The 20,713-nt window shown below is 41.8% G+C and overlaps 1 protein-coding gene and 1 long non-coding RNA gene across 4 annotated transcripts; one reads left to right on the forward strand and one right to left on the reverse strand.

Moving 5' to 3' along the window:
- Positions 1-219: 219 nt before the first annotated feature.
- Positions 220-18,505, reverse strand: slitrk4 (SLIT and NTRK-like family, member 4). 3 transcript variants are annotated; one of them, XM_071457842.1, is made up of 3 exons: positions 17,020-18,505; positions 13,600-16,144; positions 220-2,377 (listed from the first exon to the last, which is right to left on the reverse strand). In XM_071457842.1, the coding sequence occupies exons 2-3, from the start codon at positions 16,100-16,102 to the stop codon at positions 2,223-2,225; spliced, it is 2,658 nt and encodes an 885-aa protein (XP_071313943.1). In that variant the 5' UTR covers positions 16,103-16,144; positions 17,020-18,505; the 3' UTR covers positions 220-2,222. The 3 variants fall into 3 exon arrangements, with proteins under 3 accessions (XP_071313943.1, XP_071313945.1, XP_071313944.1); XM_071457844.1 differs by lacking the exon at positions 220-2,377 and adding an exon at positions 11,329-12,991; XM_071457843.1 differs by lacking the exon at positions 220-2,377 and having other exon boundaries at positions 11,329-16,144.
- On the forward strand, positions 18,032-19,930 carry LOC139605938 (uncharacterized). The gene is made up of 3 exons (XR_011684503.1): positions 18,032-18,169; positions 19,239-19,347; positions 19,680-19,930. It is a non-coding gene; the product is annotated as an uncharacterized lncRNA (long non-coding RNA).
- The last annotated feature ends 783 nt before the right edge of the window (positions 19,931-20,713 follow it).

Genomic DNA, 20,713 nt, shown 5'->3' on the forward strand with positions numbered 1-20,713 from the left:
GGTGTTGGAGAGAAAGAGGAAGACAGATAGGAGATAAAGAACTGGTAACATGAGAGCATGAAAGCACTGCAGGTAAGGAAACACTGCAATCTCACACACATACACACACACACATTGGTCTTATTTCACCTTTTTTTTCCTTGGCTTGGATGCTACAGAGGCCAGTATTCATACATACATAGATACACACAAACACACACACACACACACACACACACACACACACACAAAACATTACCTGATTAGATGATCTCAGTGGATTAAAGCATATTGAAGACTGAACATCATACAGTTCATTACACTTCTATTGGCAGCTAAGGAGCAAGCTGTTCATATTGTATCTATATTTTAGAATTGGTTCAACTGGTGACAGCTGCACAATGCATCACAATGCAATACACATCTTGAATTGGTTGAAAAGGCAAACTGTGTTCTATGAAAGCCTCACTCAACATCATCCTGAAGATGTAGCCGAATAAACAACAGAAGCCTGCGGCCTGATCTGTTTGCTCCCAGCTGAGGCATCCTGACTTTGAAGTCAGGCTGTATCCACACTAATATGTTGTAGTTTGTTAAAATGCATCACTTTTGCTACTTTTACACCTGCCATCCGCACTACTCTGGAGTTTTCATGTCCCTGAAATGGAGACTTTGGAGATGCTGCTGACCCAGTTTTAGTTTGAAAACTTGGGGGTTGCGTTTTAGTCTGGACGGACAGAAACGGAGACCTTTGAGACGATGTCGTTCACACCCACGATCGCTTCCTGATTGGGTTTTATCAGTCATGACTACCAGTGGATGGATGAGGAAATACAAGCATTACTGATGTTGTCTTGCTAGCATGCTGCATTTTAACGCTACAACTGCCTTTGCTGTTTCTCATTGGCAGTATTTTCTGCACCTAATCAACTGCAGAGTGGACAATCTGCTTCCTGTTTACACCAGCTCGCGGCTACCCAGTGTACGTGAATGGTCATGTGATATGCATTTTCAGATGTATTAGCATGGACGGAGATTATTTTCTGATATGGAGCTAAAACTCTCATCTTGATAGAGATTGTTTCTGTTTTAAGACGTTGTTTTAAAGCGAACGAGAACAGCAAAAGCAGGCGTAACTTTAAATGCAGAATTTAACTGAACAACAGCTGCTGACAAAGACAACAAGGTCAGTAATGCTTGTAATTCTTTAACCATGTTGCATTCACCACTGGTGGTTGAGGCTAGTAACACCCAATCAGGCAGAAATCGTGGTTGTCCGCATCATTTTTCAGTTTTCAAACTAAAACGGGGCTAGTGGCGTTTCCAAAAGTCTTTAGGTGCTTTAGGTGTGGACGCTAGGTGCATGTAATAGTGTGCCTTAGTTTCACTGAGTGTATGATTGGTGGTAATTTGCACAATTGTTTGGGAACATGCACCATAAAACATAAAAACTGGTATTTCAGAAATAAAGGGAAAAAAGTTTTTTTTTTTTTTTTAATTATATTCCATGGATATACATTTAAATCTGTAAAATAAAAACAACTTTTCGTGTGCGGTGTCTGTGAATCCTGCTGTCTGTGTTATACCACAGGTGTTGGGGGTCAAATGTTCTTCAAATTCGTGCAGAGCAGTCTGCTAAGTCAGAAAACAAATACACATAAATATTTATGATCAGACAAACAAATGCAGATGGTGAAGTTGTGGTTGTGCTGTTGCTCCAGTCCCAAACGAGGTTTGTTGGCCACATTTTCACTGCAGAAATCAGTACCATCACCCTTGGCGTTATTAATGTGACATTCTGAATATGAAAACCAAACAGTGATGGAATAGACAGAGAGCAGAAACAAATGTTGAAGTTGCTGCAGATTTTCAATGACAAACATGCCTCCTCACTATCTGTCATCAGAGGAACTGAAGCACACTGACGCTGACAGATTGACCTCTGACTTTAAACAAGATGCATGTTGACAATGATATTCATCTTGACTTGTCTCCATCTGCTCGACAGCAAACAGCACAGATCCATTAAAAAATGTGTCACCAATACTCAATAACATATATGGGAAAAAGATTCACATCACTTTAATATATCACAAATTTAAATGGCAGAATTCATACAGTTTAAATACTCCCAGATGCTTCAGTAGGTATTAACCATCCTCACATTATTTTGTTCGACACAAAATGAAGAAAAAATAAAATATTATAATGAAATACAAATGTGCCTTTCATTTTCAGCAATTTCAGGCATCCAAATGTGTTTGAGTTTCCTCCATCAACACAGAAAAAGTTCCATTAAAATGGCCGAAATACATCCAGTGCTCACAATATTTTTTTATACCCACACACTTGTCTGCATGGCCAGCCATCGCAGCAGGTGCTGATTCAGTTTGTGCCTCTGAAATGAGATAAACACATAGAAGCAGATGATGAATGCATAAAATATTTTTGATGTACCAAAGCAGTGCAGGAGAAAATAGCCCGGTCAGGAAAGCAAAATCCTACACTGGCATGATTTGAAAGAGGCTGAAATTCTCTTACGTTTTAAGTCATGTAAAGCTGCATTGATCTCTTGGTGGTTTGTCCCATCACTTGAGTCTGACAAAGGGGACTGCATCAAAGGCAAAAAATATGAAGATGAAGACGTTATTTTTTGTTAATTCTTTTTTGTTAATTTCATTGCTGCACAATCACTGAAGACTGGCAGGAGCTGGTTCAGATAGTGGAAAATCATGATCTTGTTATCACATATGTGAATGCATACATTATGCATGCACATACAAGAACCTGCAATATAAATATTGACCATGTACTTATGCAAACTTTGTGTTCACAGAGGATTAAAAAGTATCTTCATTAGGAGCCAAACCCGTGGCTGACACCTGAGTGCATTGAATCCTTTTGAACCGCTTATCTAGGTTCACATTTCACCAGTTGTCAGTTACTTAAATTAAAAGAGCTCAATCCAAAGACCTGAATAGCATACGACTGGTTTATCAGAGACTGTTTTGCTAGTAACAGCTGCCTGTCGCACAGAGCCATGAGACTGAATCAGAACAGTATGATAATGAGCTGAAAGATGCTAAAAATCTCTGTGGAGCTGCGTGACGGTGAAGACTTGGCTGATACTTCTCTGCGGCTTCATCACTCTTAGAGACATGTTTCACGTTGCACATCATCCTTCCATACATTGTGAACATGACAATATTGATTAGAGCACCTTTAAAGCAGCCATTTGTAAGTTTTGCTAGTGCTACATAGCCAATGTTAGCATTAACAGCTGTTAATGCCAGCGACGTTACTAGTCTTGCCAAGAGCTTCAGCCATCATTATATTTACATGGGCTTACAAAACATATTCTGAGCAGACTGCAGATAGATGCTACAGTGACTCTGATGAAACGGGCTGGCCGGGCAGTGGCTAGCTGGTTAGCAAGCTAACTTCAGTAGAAGAGAATCAGTGATAGAAATAGAAGCAAAGCTAGATTTAACATTGGCGTTGCTTTCAACTGCCAGAGACAGCTCCTAGTGAGTAAATGATGGGATTTTGATGCTGAACTCCTAGCATTTCTTCCACACTGGTAAGTAAACAGCTGGTAATGCTAATGCTGGCTATGTAGCAATAGCAAAACTTACAAATAGCTCCTATAAATTATAGACACACACAGTACATCAACCATTTTACCATTTTAAGAAGGGGAAACTAAATCAATTTTTTAAGTGACTGTCTCCTAACACGTTCTGCTTAATGCTTCTGTGAGAAAATGCTGTGTCATGACCTGTGCATTAATATATATGTATATATTTTTCATTTGCCATATCATCATAAAAAAGATAATAGTTTACCTACAGCCTGTCACTATGAGACACTATGCATAAACCTATTAGAAATGCAATTGGTAGCTACTTAAACATGAAACCCCAACAAACCGCCCTGCTAAAGCCAAATCCAAATAAACACTGTAAGCGCTAAATCTGTGGTGTCAGGAGTCTTTGAGCTGCCTTCAGCAGAGTCCACATTATTACCAAAGCTGGCCTGCTACATGTCCTTGAGGGGCCAATTCATTAGTTAGCTGGAAAGCCCAATCAATCACAATGTATCAGGGAAGACGATGGATCATAATTCAGCTCAGGTACAGCAAAGAGAAGAGACAGGGAAACGAGACAATGAATGGATGGAAAGACAGGCAAACTAGACGGATTGGCAGGAAGGGAGAAAGTAAGAAGGATGATTGCGGCTGTAACCACAGACTGTTTTAAGTAAGGTGGTATCCTAAAAGTTGCTTGTCCTTCGAGATCACCTCTCAATCATAAAGTTCTGTAATACATTTTCTTTTCTTTTTTGGAGATCATGGGTATCGTTTATTTCCAGAAAACAGCCATGAGGCATTGAGTGGGTCAGAACAAATAGAAACTCTTTCATGAGCCGGCTACAGGGTCGATCCTTACTTTGTTAGTAAGCAGCGAAAAGGACATCTGCTGTGCAGCAATTATATGACCACTTTTATTCCACTTCATATATTATTTTAAGAGAAATATTTCTTAGTTGCATTTTCTTGGAGGTTCAGGTTTCATGGTAAAAATATAAGCTATCGATTAGCGCAAAAAAAGGAGCTAAAGGAAGGCCTCTGATGTGTTCCCATGGGATGTCAGCAACAGAAGACATTCACGCACACGTATACACACAAACAAGCAACAACCTCTCAGGCCAGTCCCAAAGGTGTAAGCATGTCTTCTCTACTTGTCTGCAATTGTTCCCTTGCCTGCATTGATCTCTCATAGATCAATGTAATAAAATAGAAACAGGTGTAGGTTTGCACCCAAAGGAAACAGCAGCACATTAATCACAGCCTGGGCTCAGATACCTTACATATGCAGCTTCTACCAAGCAAACATGAACTGGTTTAACAATAATTTTCAAGGCTCAACTCTCAAATTGTAACGGGTTTTCATGACTTTCGAGTTCTCTGGCTGCTGAAATGTGATTATTCAAAATGACTATAATTTAGAGCTTCTTCCGTATAAAGTAGCTAAGTGCAATTACTTTTCCCAGGTATAATTTTTGACTTAATAGTACTTTTCTTGAGTATCTCCATCTAGTGAGATCTACTACATTTTCCTGAAGGCAGTAGTTGTTAAATACTATGCAGGAAAGGGTTTTGCAGAACACGTGAACATATCTAATATGTGAAAGCTTGTTAGCTAAACTATTAGCTACTCTAAATTGTACTGCATGGAGTAGTTAGACCACCTCATAAGATAAATAAAAAAAGCATTTGACCATTACCTCCTCTCAAACACAAAACCCATGTAGAATTGTTACAACTATTTCCACGTTTGCTTAGCATAAAATTGGACATTGAGGACTATGCAAACAAGAACAGTGTGTAAATAAAAGTAAGGCTAATTCAGTACTACATACAGTGGGGGTTAAATGTCTGAGACCACTTTCCCATTCACATTCAAGACTTGTTTGTATCTGCTTTCGCTTGGTAATACAAATTGCTACAAATACCTAATGTAGCAAATAGCGAATTCTTGTGGTGTGACTACAAGGTTAGCACTAAGGCTAACCACCTTGGAGTGATGTGTACACCAATAGGAATCATAACAGGGTAAAAAAAAAAATAATAATACAAATTTTGACAGCAGATGAAGCACTGGAGGTGGGGGACAGGGAGTGAATCACTCATGGCATGTAAGTTGTAAAAGGTTCAAATTTAAACTCATAAAATTAAAATTAAAAAAAAAAATGTATAATATGGTTAAATCCATACAATCATCATCAATCATCAACAGTCTTTTTCACTATGACCATGACCATCAATACCCATATTTCATGTTTTACAAAAAAAAATAATATGCACATTGCGTCTAACATTGACAGCATAATACAAGACAGGGTTTTCAGAATAAAAGTGATCCCTTATGTTTCCAGCTCAAAGCAAGATACAAAGTATAAAACTGTATGTGTTCACCTCAGAGACAGGTAATAATTGTATCTTGAATAGAGAGTTTTACTTTAGTTCGCTCAATTATTTTGTGAGAGCAGGTGTCAGTTTTTTTAGGAGGAAGATATCTCATTTTGGTCAGGAACTCATTATCCTTTTTAGACCAAGCTAGTGAGAAAAAAAGTTGTATTCAAAGGACAGAATTTGAATGAGCAATGAAATTAATTTAATGGAGTGGACATGGAGGCCAAATAGACCCTGGAGGGGCTGTGAGATTCCACTGCTGGTCTTTAATGTGTGTGTGTGTGTGTGTGTGCCTTAAATTAAAGCCAGAAAAACACATCATTTAACACATCAGGCTTTGTCAGTGTCTTGTGAAAAGATGTCGTGCCAGTGTTGAAAGTTTGCACAGGGTTGCTTAAGTTTCATGACCGTAGGGGCTGATGAAACAAACACAAGTCTTTCTTTATAAAAAATAGTCAGGCACACACTGAATTATCCAAATCAAACAAAAGTTGACGCTCCGGGGGTGTGATGCCCTCAACAGACAGGTGGCAGTGGATTTCCTGTTGTCAGCTTTCATATGTGTCACTAAATGGTGTGAAAATGGCAGCCAAGTAGCTACAACAAAGCAGCACTGGTGGATTTGTCCACATTTAATGAGGCAGCTGGTGGAGAGGTGAGGCATTGTCTCCCTCTCATTGGGGATGCATTGAGTAATTTGTGGTAACCGGGGAGATGCCATCCCCTTTCATCCCTCCTTAAATGGCCGCCTGACCGTGGTGGATGCCAAAAATGCGCCGGCACCATTCCTGAGCACATTGTTGGCATTCAGCAGACACTGGCCACCACTGCTACAAATGTGGCCACCCTGCTTAATAAGTTGTCAAACAAAGAAAAAAACATAACAGCATAATTAAAGCGAATACCACAAAAATTAGGAAAATTTAAGCATGAATGGTTTGTCATGAAACACGTGTGCGTGTATGGGATTTTAGCATGAGGCATGATGTGCTGATGATGCATGACAGTGACAAAACTGTTCCTTTAAGATCCACCATGAGGACCAGTATTACAAATGTATGTTCTGCAGCAAAGCCTTGTTCAAGCCCACACTTTAATTTTGAAGAACCGTATGCGTGGTTTTGCATGTTTTAGCCCATTCACTACACATGACTTACCTATTATTTACAATACAACTTAGCATTTTGCAAACCATGCAGTTGTGTTTTAGAAATTTGCATTGAATTTGTATTTTTTTATGCTGCTCTATGCATTTAGTGGTTTTTATTCATTTCTATATTAAAATCTCTTAGCAGCTTGTGAGCGTCTTTTATTGGACTCCGATGTCCATGTCTTTCTATCTCAATGCCCTTTAGTCTCAAGTCAAATCTGAGATAACCCTGGTGACATCACTATGACATCATCAGACTGTTTTTCATCATTATTAGGAACACCTGTACACCTGTTTGCTCATGCAGTTCCAATCATGTGACAGCATTGCAGTGTATAAAATCCTGTAGATACAGGTCAGGAGCTTCAGTTAATGTTCACATCAAATACAGAATCAGAAAAAATGTGATTTCAGTAACTATGATCATGGCGTGATTGTTGGTGTCAGACAGGCTGGTTTTAGTTTTTCTGAAACTGCTGATCTCCTGAGATTTTCACTCACAACAGTCTCTAGAGCTTTTACTCAGAAGCCCAAAACAAAAAAAAAATGTCCAACAGAAACTTCTTGTTGATGTGAGAGGTCAGAGGAGAATAGTCAGACTGGTTGGAGATAACTACTCTTTACTCTTAACTGTGGGGAGCAGAAAAACATCTCGGAGTGAACAACACCTTGAGGTGGATGGACTACAACAGCAGAAGACCACGTCAGGTTCCACTTCCTGTCACCCAAGAACAGAAACCTGAGGCGGCGGTGGACATAGGCTCAACAACAATGGATGATTGAAGACTGGAAACACAGTGTGGTCTGATGAATCTGTATTTCAGATGATAGGGTCAGAATTTAGCATCAACAGCATGAATCAGTATGATTATTTCTTGTAACAGGCATCTCTGGACAGTTTGGGTCCATGGATTCAAACTGTCCAGGCTGCTGATGGTGGTGTAATGGTGTGGGGAATACACTTTGGTGCCTTGTTACCAGTCAGTCATGGATTTAATGCCGCGGTCTATCTGCGTTGTTGCTGACCATGAGCATCAGTTTACTGCCACAGTTAACCATCTTCTGATGGCTACTTCCAGCATGTTCCATGTCACAAAGCAAAAGTCTCAAACTGGTTTCATGAACATGACAATAAGTTCAGTGAACTTCAGTCTGAATCCAGTAGAACACCTTTGGGATGTGGTAGAACAGGAGATTGGTAGCATGAATGTGCAGCTGAGAAATCTACAGAAATGATTTGATGCAGTCAATGACAACATGGAGCAGAATCTCAGGGATTCAACAAGATGTTGGACACTTTCCTCTGACATGAAGAACTGAGACTGCTTGAGAGCAAAGGGAGGAACTACCTGCTACTACTACTAGTATTAGTTCGGTGTTCCTTATAAAGTGCTCAATGAATGTATATTTCAAGTGACAAAATTAAAAATGACATCTGTTAAAAAGGACATTGATGTTTATAGAGTATATTGTTGAAACTTGGTTCCTTCTTTCCCAACTTTTGTTCAGAAGTATTCTTTAAAATGCACTGACTGCTGCACTGAAGACACAAATTTAGCTTCATTTCTCTGTTCAGTTGCACAAGATACATACACTTCTGCTACAGAGACACCTCGTGAATACATCGTTCTTGTTGTTTTTAATGAGAAAAACTCATGGCACAGGGTGGACCTGACATTAAAGGAGGGAGGAAGGAAGTTGAAGATGAAGAGGAGGAAACTGTCTGAGAAGAGATGAGATGCAGTAAAACAAAATGTAAAGATGTAGAGACAGAGATGAAAAGACAGAGGTACATGAGACTGCACACTGTGGTGACAGATCAACTTGTTCTCCCAACAAGAGGATGCGTCTCCATAAAATAAACCTGCACATTTTCCACAGAAATTAAACCTCAGGTAAAAACCATTTCCCACAATTCTATCTTCAATTTCAAAAATCAACTAGAATGATTCTAATTTACGTTTTTACTGAACTTTCTTGCTGCATTCAAGTGTTTTTGGTACAGTTTGAGATTCAAGACTTCCACAGGAGACATTAAAAAAACTGTGCATTTACATATCAATTTACTAAACAATGAAAAGGCTGCAGCTTATGAAGTTAAAGATTTGCTCAGTGTTCAGATATTTGTAACTCAAGACAGAACTAGATATAAAAAATGTTTCTCATACTGTGAATAACAGGCAGTTCACAAAATCTGTAAATTACTGTTGGAATTTTTGGCTCCTAGGCTCCTGTATAGTGACTATAGTGTAGATGTTGATAAAAATCTGTTTGTCAATCATCAATCAAGTATTTTTAACCATTGTTTTACATTATAGAGGGACATTTCTGGGGGAAGGGAGGGAAAATCTTTTATTTCTAAATTTGACCACTTGTCAGTGAGTACCTACTGTTGTATGTTATTTATGTTGTTTTTCAAGTAGACCTTGACCAAGTATTTGCATTTATTCTTATGACTTGTTCCTGGAAATCATCATCATCATCAGCATTATCATCATCATCATCATCACCACCATCAAAAGTCTGTTATGTAGCCTCTGGAATGTACTTTAAATTTCCAGAAAAAAAGACAAAGTTAAATCAATAAAACAAATATGATTTTGACAGAAAATAAAGAAAAATATATGTTTCATTAATTCTAAGGCCTTGAAACAAGAAGGATCCTCCTGCAGTCCTCTCTCACCATTTCACCCTCTGTGCTGTGTTCTTAGCTCACAGCACCCCTAGTGGCCAACTCCATACTTAAAGCATTACAAAGAGGTCTTTCCAAAGTGTCCCCCCCAACTTCCACCCAAAGAAAGACACAATTCACCCAGCAACCCCATCAGATAAAAGTAACACAGCAGAGGTGATTTTTACATTTAGGATTCAGCACAGAATTGCATAACTGTCTCTACAGCAGGTGGGATGATAACAGCAGAGAGGAGAGGGAGGGAAAAAAAAATACACGACCATCAGGCTCTTTGTGTATTTTTCATTGCACTAATGTCTAGTGAGTGAAGCTATAGTGAAAGTCAACTATTTCTCCGTTTTCTAGGGATGCCATGGCAGCCCCTGAAGGACCCCTGGAGCTTCCAGGAACAGAACCCTGCTCAGGAGCCAAGTCACTGCAGTAAAATGTTGGACTGAAAAGATGCTTTTCCAGCCAAATTGAGTCTTTTTTTTTTTAAGTATCCAAATGATGTTTCTGCTCTATTACAGAGTGGTATGATTGGGAATGTGACAGAAGAGGGAGGAAAGATGGGGAAGAGAGAAGGAGAGTTTGGAGGGGGTGGACATATCAGATTCATACCCCACCCGTGCCCCTCCGCCCCACACCCACACACACGCATGCCTTTTTTAGTTCATAACTGCCGATGGTATGAATAATTAATGAGGACGATTCTCTGGCGTCCGGATGAGTCATATTTTCTGCTACTTGGTTTCCCAAAAGCCCCATAGGTTGGATTAACACAGAAAGAGAAAACCTGAATTTTTAACCCTAAAATGGACATGAATGTTTGATAGGTGCCTAAAAACAGAGTCATGATACCTGCAAGACAGTAAGGTCAATAGCAAAAAAGCTTCAAAGACTTGAAATGAAAGATAAAAGTGGGGATGCTTGGATGTGGATGTAACAGAAACAGAGGTGAAAAAGAACATGCTAGGAACTGTGAAATGACAGTATGATTACACAGGCAATTTTTAGTAACCTTACATCTTTGAAATCTGACTTTCTGAGAGTTTTAGAGCAACACAAGGAGATCTGACCCACAAAACAGCAGAGACCCCTGTTTAAATCATGTTTTCAAGCTTTAAATGTTGAGTTCGGCATTAGAAATTGCTTCAATTAACACTTAAACTCAAAAACAAAGTACAACCAGTGTTGGCTGAGGGCACATCAATACTTAAGATAGGGTTTTATAACACAGTGGAAAAAGCACAAGTGGTTTCATGGCCTCAAGTGTAACAGACAGCACTTTTCGTGCTTCCACAGCCAGTTTCCTCAAACTAAACAAACTAAGCAAACATATATTACGCTTGAAGGGCAGTCAGTTTTTGTACATGAACAAATTTCAGTACAGCAGTCAGTCACTTTAGTTGTAGTCTGTCCAACATTGAGCAGTCAGACAGTCCAACTTGTTCTGTGAGGAACCCAAAGTGGTGGGAATTAAAGAGGAGAGTTGGCAGTTTCATTGGAAGCAAAGCTAAGAGGATGGCAATGGAAAGAAATAGGGGGACACAGTGCAAATAGGTGCTGATTTTAATACCTTGATTTCAACATGATTATACAAGAGAAAATTAACCAATATACAGGAGATTTATGACCGATAAAAAATTGTATTTATTATACTTTCCAAGATACATTCTATTCATTTGTAATGTCAATAAACACTCATAATTTTAACTTAACAATACTTTTTAAATAAGGACCGGATAGAGTTAAGTTGATAAAAGAATTTTGAAATAGAACCTCTCTTGACAATATAATCTCAAACTAAATAAATTAAACAAAATTATTTGAAGCCATCATGACTGAGCATTTTTACTAATATTGCACACTGTGTTTTATGATATGATTCTTCCCAAATCTAACAATTTAGAGCCTCGATTTTGTGGCCGTCCCAGCTCCTCCAAATGTCTCCATTCCCATCCCAGCAATTCCAGAACCATATCAAGTTTAATGCACATTTATTTTGGTTGCATAATGTTAATAAGAAAACCTTTTACAAGATACTGTGGGAGATATAAGAATAAGGAAACTGCTTGAAACTTCACAGACTCTATCAGGCCTCGGCTTGTCGTGCGACACAACAAAAAGGAAACATCACAGATCACATTTCACAACCCTCGTCCAGTGGGTCAAGTTCTTCAGCAAACTGAGAGGAACGTAAAACCTTCAGATCGACTCGACAGTCACTTCTGGTAGCCTGGATTAACTCTGATGCATCGTTCTATCAAGTCCTTTCCGCTCTTTGAGTATTATTCTTTTTAAATAATACCAATAACTCTTTAAATAATCCTGCATAGAAAAATAAATTAACTATGTTGTTAAATTTTTTACTACGAATTGAGTGCTGACAAGGGGAGGTGGATCACCGATTGAATTATATTGGCGGTTTGTTTGATAATTCAGGTTTGTAGTCTCTTGATGATGATGATGCTCCGTCGTACAGTATATGTGTGTGTGTGTGTGTTTGCATGTGTGTATAGATGTCTGTCTTTCCTTGTAATTTACAAACCAGTCCCACAGATACAAATAATGTAAGACTTACAAAATAAATTCCAGGTTACGCTTACATGGCAAGCAGCTTTGTAATTTTTTCATCCTTGGGTTTTTTTTTTTTCTTTTTTCGTTTTTCAGAAACAATGTCCTCTGACAGTGTATGTGCCGTTAGATTTCACCCAAAACATACAGTTACTGTAAGTAGCAATTTTGAAGAGAAACACAACTCCATTCAGAAGACACTATATTTAACATGGCTCTTTACACAAAGAAAACAAGTCATGAAATCATTCCCCAAAAGAGTTTCGCAGTGCCTCCAATTCCCATGAATGGAAAAGAGGAGCCGTTTAGCCTTCAGGCAAAGAGCAGGTGTACTGCTACTGGTATGTAATCCAGACAGGATGGCAGAGAGTCTGCGGCTGACTCCAGAGAGCATCCCCAAGAACAAACAGATATCCGCGCAAATTAACAAATAAAAAAAAAAAAAAAAGCAAAGTAGCATCCGTTGAGTCACTGATTCGGTTAATCTCATCCCAGAAGTAGTGATTTTGGATCCTTTCCAGAGCAAAAGAACAACAACCAATGCTGCCTCCTTTCTTTTCTTTTTTCTCTCTTTTTTTTTTTTTTTTTAAATGAGGGTTGAAGACGGCGAGGTATATTCTCAAGCACTGTTTTCAAGACCCTTTGGTTGGAAAAACAAAAGGAGGAGAAAAAGAACAACAAGAACAACAAAAAATAAGAAGGTAAGTACCCCTTTCAATAGCAGCAAAAAATACTATGACTGTCTGGTTGCTTTTTTTATGGTGTCCTGTGGTATGTATGTGGGATTCATACATGTAGTGGCATGGGTAATCCAAAAGGTCATTTACTGTGGAATACATCCACGCTGATTCTAGTAATAGCTTTGTAGTGTGGAGCCATTTTGTCCATCTCTGCATTGGTCATTAAGGATTTCCAGAAGGCACTTTTTTTGCTGTTTGTGTGGGAGAGTGTGTGTGTGTGTGTGTGGAGAGAGAGAGATGAAGACAGAAAGCAAGGGATCTGAGGGGGTTGAAAGATGTGTGTGTGTGTGTGTGTGTGTGCACCTGGCTGGGGGGGGGGGCAGAGAAAGGCAGGTGTGTTTGGCTGTCTGTCTGCCTGTATGTGTGTCTGACTTCCTTGTCTATGTGTAATCAATGCACATAATCAAACACAACAATCCCTACATTTTACTCAGTGCAGTCTGCTCCTCGAGCACCTGCAGGTAATCAGGCGTTCCTTGGAGCTTGGCTTTCAGCTCATAATACTCACTTTTTCTCTGCTCCACCACGATCTTACTGTGGTTCCCACCTATCAGTGACGACTTCTTCATCTTTTTATCCAGCGTTTTCTCCGGGTAGCGGATTTCGTACCCACCCATCCCTATACTGTTGAAATCTCTTTTACTGTCCAGGAAGTTCTGAATGAACATGCTAGGCTCTCGGTTGGGGAGGAACTCCTCGAGTTCGTCAATGGTGCTGAGGCGTTTGTTGCGCTCCAGGGTGGAGAGTGAGTCCTTATCCTTGTCTGCGCTGTTACGGAAGATGATCTTCTGCCTCTGTGAATCTGCAAACTTGAACCCGGCGTCCATGTCTGAGGAGCGTCCGATCCCACAGGTGTGGCTCTTGCCAATGTGCTCAATGGTCTGGGGGATGAATGTCTCACCGCCCAGGTCATCTCCCGGGATGGAACCTTTCTTGCCGGATTTATGGCTGTGTCGGCGGAGTTGCAGTGACATGGAGCCACACTCCTGATTCCCCAGCCCCTCCTGTCTGCCCACTGGTTTTTTATTCCGCCTCAAAACAAAGACTAAAAGGCAGAAGGCCACAAACACAGTGAGGATGAGCACTACGAGGATGCTGAGGATCATAATTGAAAGAGGCACAGGCCCTCCTGGTGGTGCCTTGCCAACTCCGGCAGGCGACACTGAGGTCAGAACAGGGGTGGCGCTAGTGAGAATAAACGGCGGCCTCGCAATAAGCTTAGGACACAAGATCTCATTTTTCAAGAGGCGCAGCTCAATGTTGGCGAACTGCACAGGGGAGGCACATTTCACCTCTCTGGCAGCCACTCCATCACTTAGCTTCTCTAGCCAGAGTTTGAGGGCGACCAGATCGCAGGAGCACTCCCATGGGTTCCCTTCCAGGTCTATCTGGGTCAATGACCGCAGCTGGTCCAAGACACCGCTCACTGGCAGGGTCATGAAGTGATTGTTTTTCAGATTCAGTCTGGCTAAAGAGACACCCTCAAACACGTAGGCGGGGAGACTCCGCAGAACATTATTGTTGAGATACAGGAGCTGCAGGTTCGGCATAGAGTCAAATGTGCCCGCTAAGATCTCTTTTATAGCATTGTATTCCAAATATAGGTACTGGAGGTTTGCGAGGCCCAAAAACATCTCTGGGTGCAACTGTTCAATCTGGTTTCCATTCAAATACAGTCTCCTCAGGTTAGTGAGGTTAGCAAACACACCTTTCTGGACTGTGACAATTTGATTGCTGCCAAGGTGTAGCAAATCTAAGCCCTCAAACCCTTGGAAATCAGTTGGGCTTATGTCACGGATGTAATTCCCACTCAGGTGAAGTTTCTTGGCGTTTGGGGGTTTGGGAATGAGATCTGCTAGATTTTTAATATTCCTCTCCTGACAGCTGACACTAATGCCAAAGTCAGAGGGGTGGGCTTTACAACTGCAGGGCTGTGGACAAAACAATGGAGGGGTCCGTGTCTGAACGGAAACAATCTGACTATTTCTTCCAAAAGGGGGCAAACCAGCCACGATACCATTTCCGTAAATCTTGGATGAGTCAGTGGTTTTTGGTGCTTTTGTGGCTATGGGAGCCACAGTGGTTGGGGACATTTTGGAGGGCGACTGCCCATTATCTGGCAGTGCGGGTGGCATCCTTACATCAAAGTCACTCCCTGTTCCCATGGGACAAAGCTCCTGTTTGTTGGTTTCTTTCAGGAGCCTCCCGTACAAGTCGCTTGGTGTCTCACATATGGCCTCACCGATAAAAATATTATAGGGCATGTTTTCAAGCCACGCCTTTAGAGGTGCTAAATCACAGGTACAATTCCAGGGGTTGTCGTCCAGCTGCAGCTCTACAATGCGCCCTATATGCTCCAGGACCCCCAAATAAGGAAGTTTCTGGATCCTGTTCCCCCTTATATCCAGGTGTGTGAGTGAGGCAAAGCGAAATATGTTGTCAGGTAGTGCCTGTATGAGATTATCATTCAGGATCAGCACTTTTAGCTTGTGCAGTTTATTAAATGCCCCCTTTTCAATATACTTTATCAAATTGTAGTCAGCCTGAAGGTATTCCAAGTTTTCTATCCCTTGGAAAGTGTCTGCTCGCAGCACCTTTAACTCATTATTGTTTAGGTGCAACTGTTTCAACGCGCTCATCCCCATGAACGCTCCACCTTCGATGTTCTGCAGTTTATTGTTCCCCAGCTGCAGTGACACAGCGTGGGTGAAGTTCAGGAACGAGTTTGGGTAAAGTATGATTAAGAAGTTGTTCTGGAAGTTAAGGTGGTACAGGGACGAGGCTGGCGGGATGAGCTGTGTGGGCCGGTAGACAGTGACCTTCTCGCAGTTGACGTACAGCACGTTTTCCACCGACATGCAGGAGCAGGCACTGCAGGTCTCGGCCATCAAGTCCGAGGCAGACGGGTCTGCCATTGGGGGTCCGTCTGACATGGAGGGGGAGGAGAGGGAGGAAGAGAGGGAGCCGGAGATGAAGGAAGAAAAGGCTGCCAGCAGGAGTACGAGCAGCATCTCGCCGGTTAGAAATCCTCCCCCAGAAAACCATTTAGTAACCTTAAGAGAAAAAAAAGACAGGTGCATGCACAAGCATTCACACACACAAGCACACATATGTGCAGACAAGCCCAGAGATGCACGCATGCACGCACACACACACACACACACACACACAGAAAGCAAACCATCAAAAAGCATATTCAGTATTGATTATACTGATTATACTGCAATTCCAATATTTAATCAATTTTAGCACTTAAATTAAGGCATACATTAGCTGTATTATTCATTATTTTTTATTGTATATAACATCATATGTAAATTGCCATGGTAATGAAGCACGTTTCTAATTATTGCACTTTTTATTAGACTCATTGCAGTGAGTGGCTTCAGCTTTGACACAGAGATTCACCCTAATCACAGGACAAGACACATGTTTGATGCAGATTATTCAGTACTGCAGGAAAAAAAGTACCATATGCTCGGGAAATTACTCACAGCCAAGAAATGCTGCATCTCTGCATCTTATTCTGACATCCAAACCGTGAAGCATCTTCTCGGAAAAATGTCTAAGACAGCAGCACGACTATATTCTTCCCATCTCAGCATATTCAACATAATCAAAGTCAAACGGCTGCAGCTCTCTTTTTCATGGGGGTCTCATTTGAAGCCAGCAGCAGCAGCACCAGCACATTCAGGTTATTTAGGAAAGCAAGTGTGAGACCAATGGGGAGAGAAGGTATTGGGATTGCGCCCATTCCTAACATGTTGAGAGGATTTGAGCGGCACCCATTTATCACAGAGAAGCGTTTTCTTTTCTCCACATATGGCACCGAGTAGAAGAAGAAATAAAATGTTCCTCAGTTTAAAAAAAAAAAAAAATCAGGTCATTTTAAAGGAACTCGGACGACATCTAAATAAATGAGACTTACCCAAAGCTGAGGTGGTGATGAATGCGGCTCCCTCTGGAGACACGGGGCAGCGTCGGGGAGACATGGATGGAGACTTGCGCAAACGGTCCTCCCAGCTGAAGTAGAAGGTAGACAGTTACAGGGGCGCAACAAGGTTCCTTCAGCCCCTATATCCCCATGTAGGGCTGCTGTGTGTCAACCCGAGCCAAGCAAACTGGAAGGGGGGTGTGTGAGTGTGTGTGTGGGGAGGGGGGGAGAGGGGGGATGCGGTGGAGATGGAGGAGGGGGGAGGGAAGGAGGGAGAGAAGCGTGAGGCTCCGATTTCACCCGATGCGTCTCTTGCTGACAGGCTCCTCTTGCTTAGAAAAATCACCCCTCTGGTCGTTCGGTCCCCAAGGTGGTTGTACTACCTCCATGGGAGAGCATTCATTTGGTTGCAGGAGCGATAGAGAGAGACTGGGAGAAAAGAGAGAGGAGGGGAGAGAGAGAGGGAGAGAGAGAGGGAGAGAGAGAGAGAGAGAGAAAGAGAAAAGGGAGAGGCAGACAGCTTTTAGAGATCTTAGCGGAGCGTCCGGCGACTCCAAGGCGTGAAAAAAGGCGGAAGGCGGTCGGTGATGCAGTGAAATAAGTCCGTCATACTTGGAGTTTTTTTTTTAGGGGGGGAAACTGGGGGAGCAAGAGGCGAGGAGAAAAAAAATGGGGAAGAGGGGAGAGGATGGCCAACAGTGTGCGTCTAGCTTCAGCTCGGCTCGGCAACCTCCAGCGATCCAATGAATAAATACTGTTTGTTTCGAGCGAAGTTGCGCACCGGGATAATGCTTCAGAGGGCAGAAGCAGCCAAAACGCTCCCATCAGGTTCTGTGTGTCTGTATATTATTTTCCATCCAGTCAGCATTAATCCGATGTTCTGACCCCGTTTAAAAAAAGAAACAAACAAAAAGAGAAAAGCAGTTATTTTGTCTTTACAGATCAGTTTATTCGCAGGTAGCGACAGAAGGGATGATTATTTCAGTCTCCATCCAATTAAAACAAGGTTGGATGTAAGAAAAAAAGAAGAAGAAGAAGAAGAAGAAGAAGGGCTTCGGCGATATCGAAGCTGCTCTCCCGGATGATAAAAAAGCAGAAAAGCACAGAGAGAAACAAGAGAGACAAGTCGGGACAACAGAAACCGGTGCGTAAAAATGAATAATGCAGTTATTCAGCCTTTAGTCCGCTGCGGTGCAAGTGAGGAGCTGGAAACTCCGCGCTTTCTCTCCCGCTCCCATCGGTCCAGGGACAGTGTCCTCAAAAATAAACTTGGGGAGGAAATGGGGGGACTTTAAAGCCAAAAAAAAAGAAAAGGAAATTATCCAGCTCGAGGAAAATGGAGGGGAGTGACAGGGGTGGAAGGCGAGCTTGTGTTTCCCCCCTCCAGAACGAGCGAACAGTATCCGTGTCAGGCGCATAAGTATGCTGGCTCCTTCTGCAGCCGCATTCACCGAGCTTCCCACACGACTAAAAGAGGAGAATGCAGCGATGTAGAGAGAGGGAGGGAGGGAGGAGAGAGAGAGAGGGAGAGGGAGAGGAAGGAGCGGAGTCTCTCTCTCCCTCTCTCTCTCTCTCTCTCTCTCACTCACACACACACACATACACCGAAAATAAAATTACATTTCAAAAAATATTTAAGACCTTGAAACAGATCTGTTGTCTGCGTTTCTGGCTGTTTATTGTGATCTTCTAATTATCCTATATATTTTTTTAGGAGGCTCTCACCTGTTTTATTTTTTCCCCCTCCTGTGTAACCTCCAAGGGGATCAAGATCAAAGCTGAGGAAAAGCATTGAGGGGAGTGTGTGTGTGTGTGTGTGTGTGTGTGTGTGTGTTTTGGGGAGAAGAAAAAAAAACGCTTTACCTGCCAAACGGTTGTGTTGGGCTTTGACTTGCGCGACATGGTCCGAGCGCGTCCCCGGAGCCGGATTGGAGGGAGAGAGAGAGACAGAGAGAGCGAAAGAAAGAGCGAGAGAGAGAGAGTGCTTAAAACCGGGCACGGGAGCGCGCCTGTGAGCGGCATTTTAAATAGGAGGAGAGAGAGAGAGAGAAGAGGAGAGGAAAGGAGGAGGAGGAGGAGAGGGGATTATTATTCAAGAGTGCTGCAGTCAGAAGGGCTGCGAGAGGGGGGAAAATGGAGGAGGTGGGAAATCAGTCAATCAGAGGCATATGCGGTTCACATTTTTTTCTCTGTTTTTTTGTGCATTTTTGCAGGAGAGAGCGGATCACAGCGGAGAGGAGAGGAGGAGAGAGGAGAGGAGAGGAGAGGAGAGAGGAGAAGGAATGGATGGAGCGGAGGAGAGAGGAGGAGATGCACCTTACGGTATGACTACACACCTCTGCTTCTAATATTCATTTCTAAACATTTGTAAGATTCCTCCTTAAAATGACTGATATGGAAATCTGTCTATCTATCTATCTATCTATCTATCTATCTGCTCATTTATTCATGTGAGATGAGTCCCGGGCTCAGTGTGGAGAGCGGCAGCGTGGCGCAGTGCCCACTCTCTTGTCCATCCAGCTGACACCCATGGGAGAAAGAAAAAAGAAAAAAAAAAGAAAGCGGGGGGGGGGGGGGGGGGGTTGGGGGGGGGGGGGGACCTGACAGTGTTCGGCCTCACCGGAAGCTGCACCTCTGGTTTCCTCTTGCAACAGGTGGCGGAGCCAAGTGACGCACACAGATAAAAGCAGGCAGGAGAAAGGGAAGATGGGAAGTATGGATTTCACTCCTCCTGCAGGAGGGTTGTTAGTTTAATGTGTAGCGATGATGCAGCAGCAGTGGGAATAGATGTTATCTGTTATAATAAAAGTTCCCATCAGATGAGGAGAACATGGATTACCCGAGGGCAAGCAGGATTTTCCACCACATAATGTAAACATTTCAAAAATAAAATAAGTTACAAGTACTGGTGTCTGTCATAATTTGCTCATTAATGTCCTCATTTATTTATGATATTCTATAATAAACTGTTAAAGTTTTGTGTCTTCAACATAATATTTGGCAAATCATTTACAAAATTGTACTAATGACATGTTGTTTTTTGATTTAGAAAACTTAATTCCTGTGTCTCTACTTCCCACTAGTGCCTAAATAACCATTTATCTACACAGATGTTATCAGTACTCAGGCGCAGACACAGACGCTGCTATTTCTCCTTATGTTCATCTTCTTGTGTTGACTCTTTAAGAGTCAGTCATTTCAAAATTTCAAGCGCCCTTTGTAACCTTTACATTAAAAAGAGGATATTTGTGTCTTGTAAAGAGCATCATTTTGTGTAATGTATCTGCATTATTCCATGTTTGACAGACATTGTTAAAGACAATAAGCCACTACAAAAAAGTACCTACGTGAAGAGAACGTGTAATGTCTGAGTAGTGAATTGTAAATGTATTTTTGATGCCGTTTTTCTGTGGTAAAACGTTACTGACTCCACAAAGCCAGCTGCTAATTAGGGACCCTTCAGACTGTAAGTTATCATGTTGTGATAGAACATTCAGTCTCAATTATTTCTCCTCCAGCTGAATCCAGCAGCCGTCTAATGCAATTTATTCTCTGGTATTTATGAATAAAGTCGCAGTGGCTCCACTGATTGATTCACCCTCGTGTTTGCAAACTTGGGTGTGTCTGAGCTCTTAGAAAAGTCACCGTGCCACCTGCATGAAAAGAGCAAATCAAGTATTCCTCCTCA

The sequence above is a fragment of the Trachinotus anak genome, unplaced genomic scaffold (genome assembly GCF_046630095.1).
Source record: "Trachinotus anak isolate AG129_WGS33_773 ecotype Australia unplaced genomic scaffold, CSIRO_AGI_Tana_v1 ptg000021l, whole genome shotgun sequence".
NCBI lineage: Eukaryota > Metazoa > Chordata > Actinopteri > Carangiformes > Carangidae > Trachinotus > Trachinotus anak.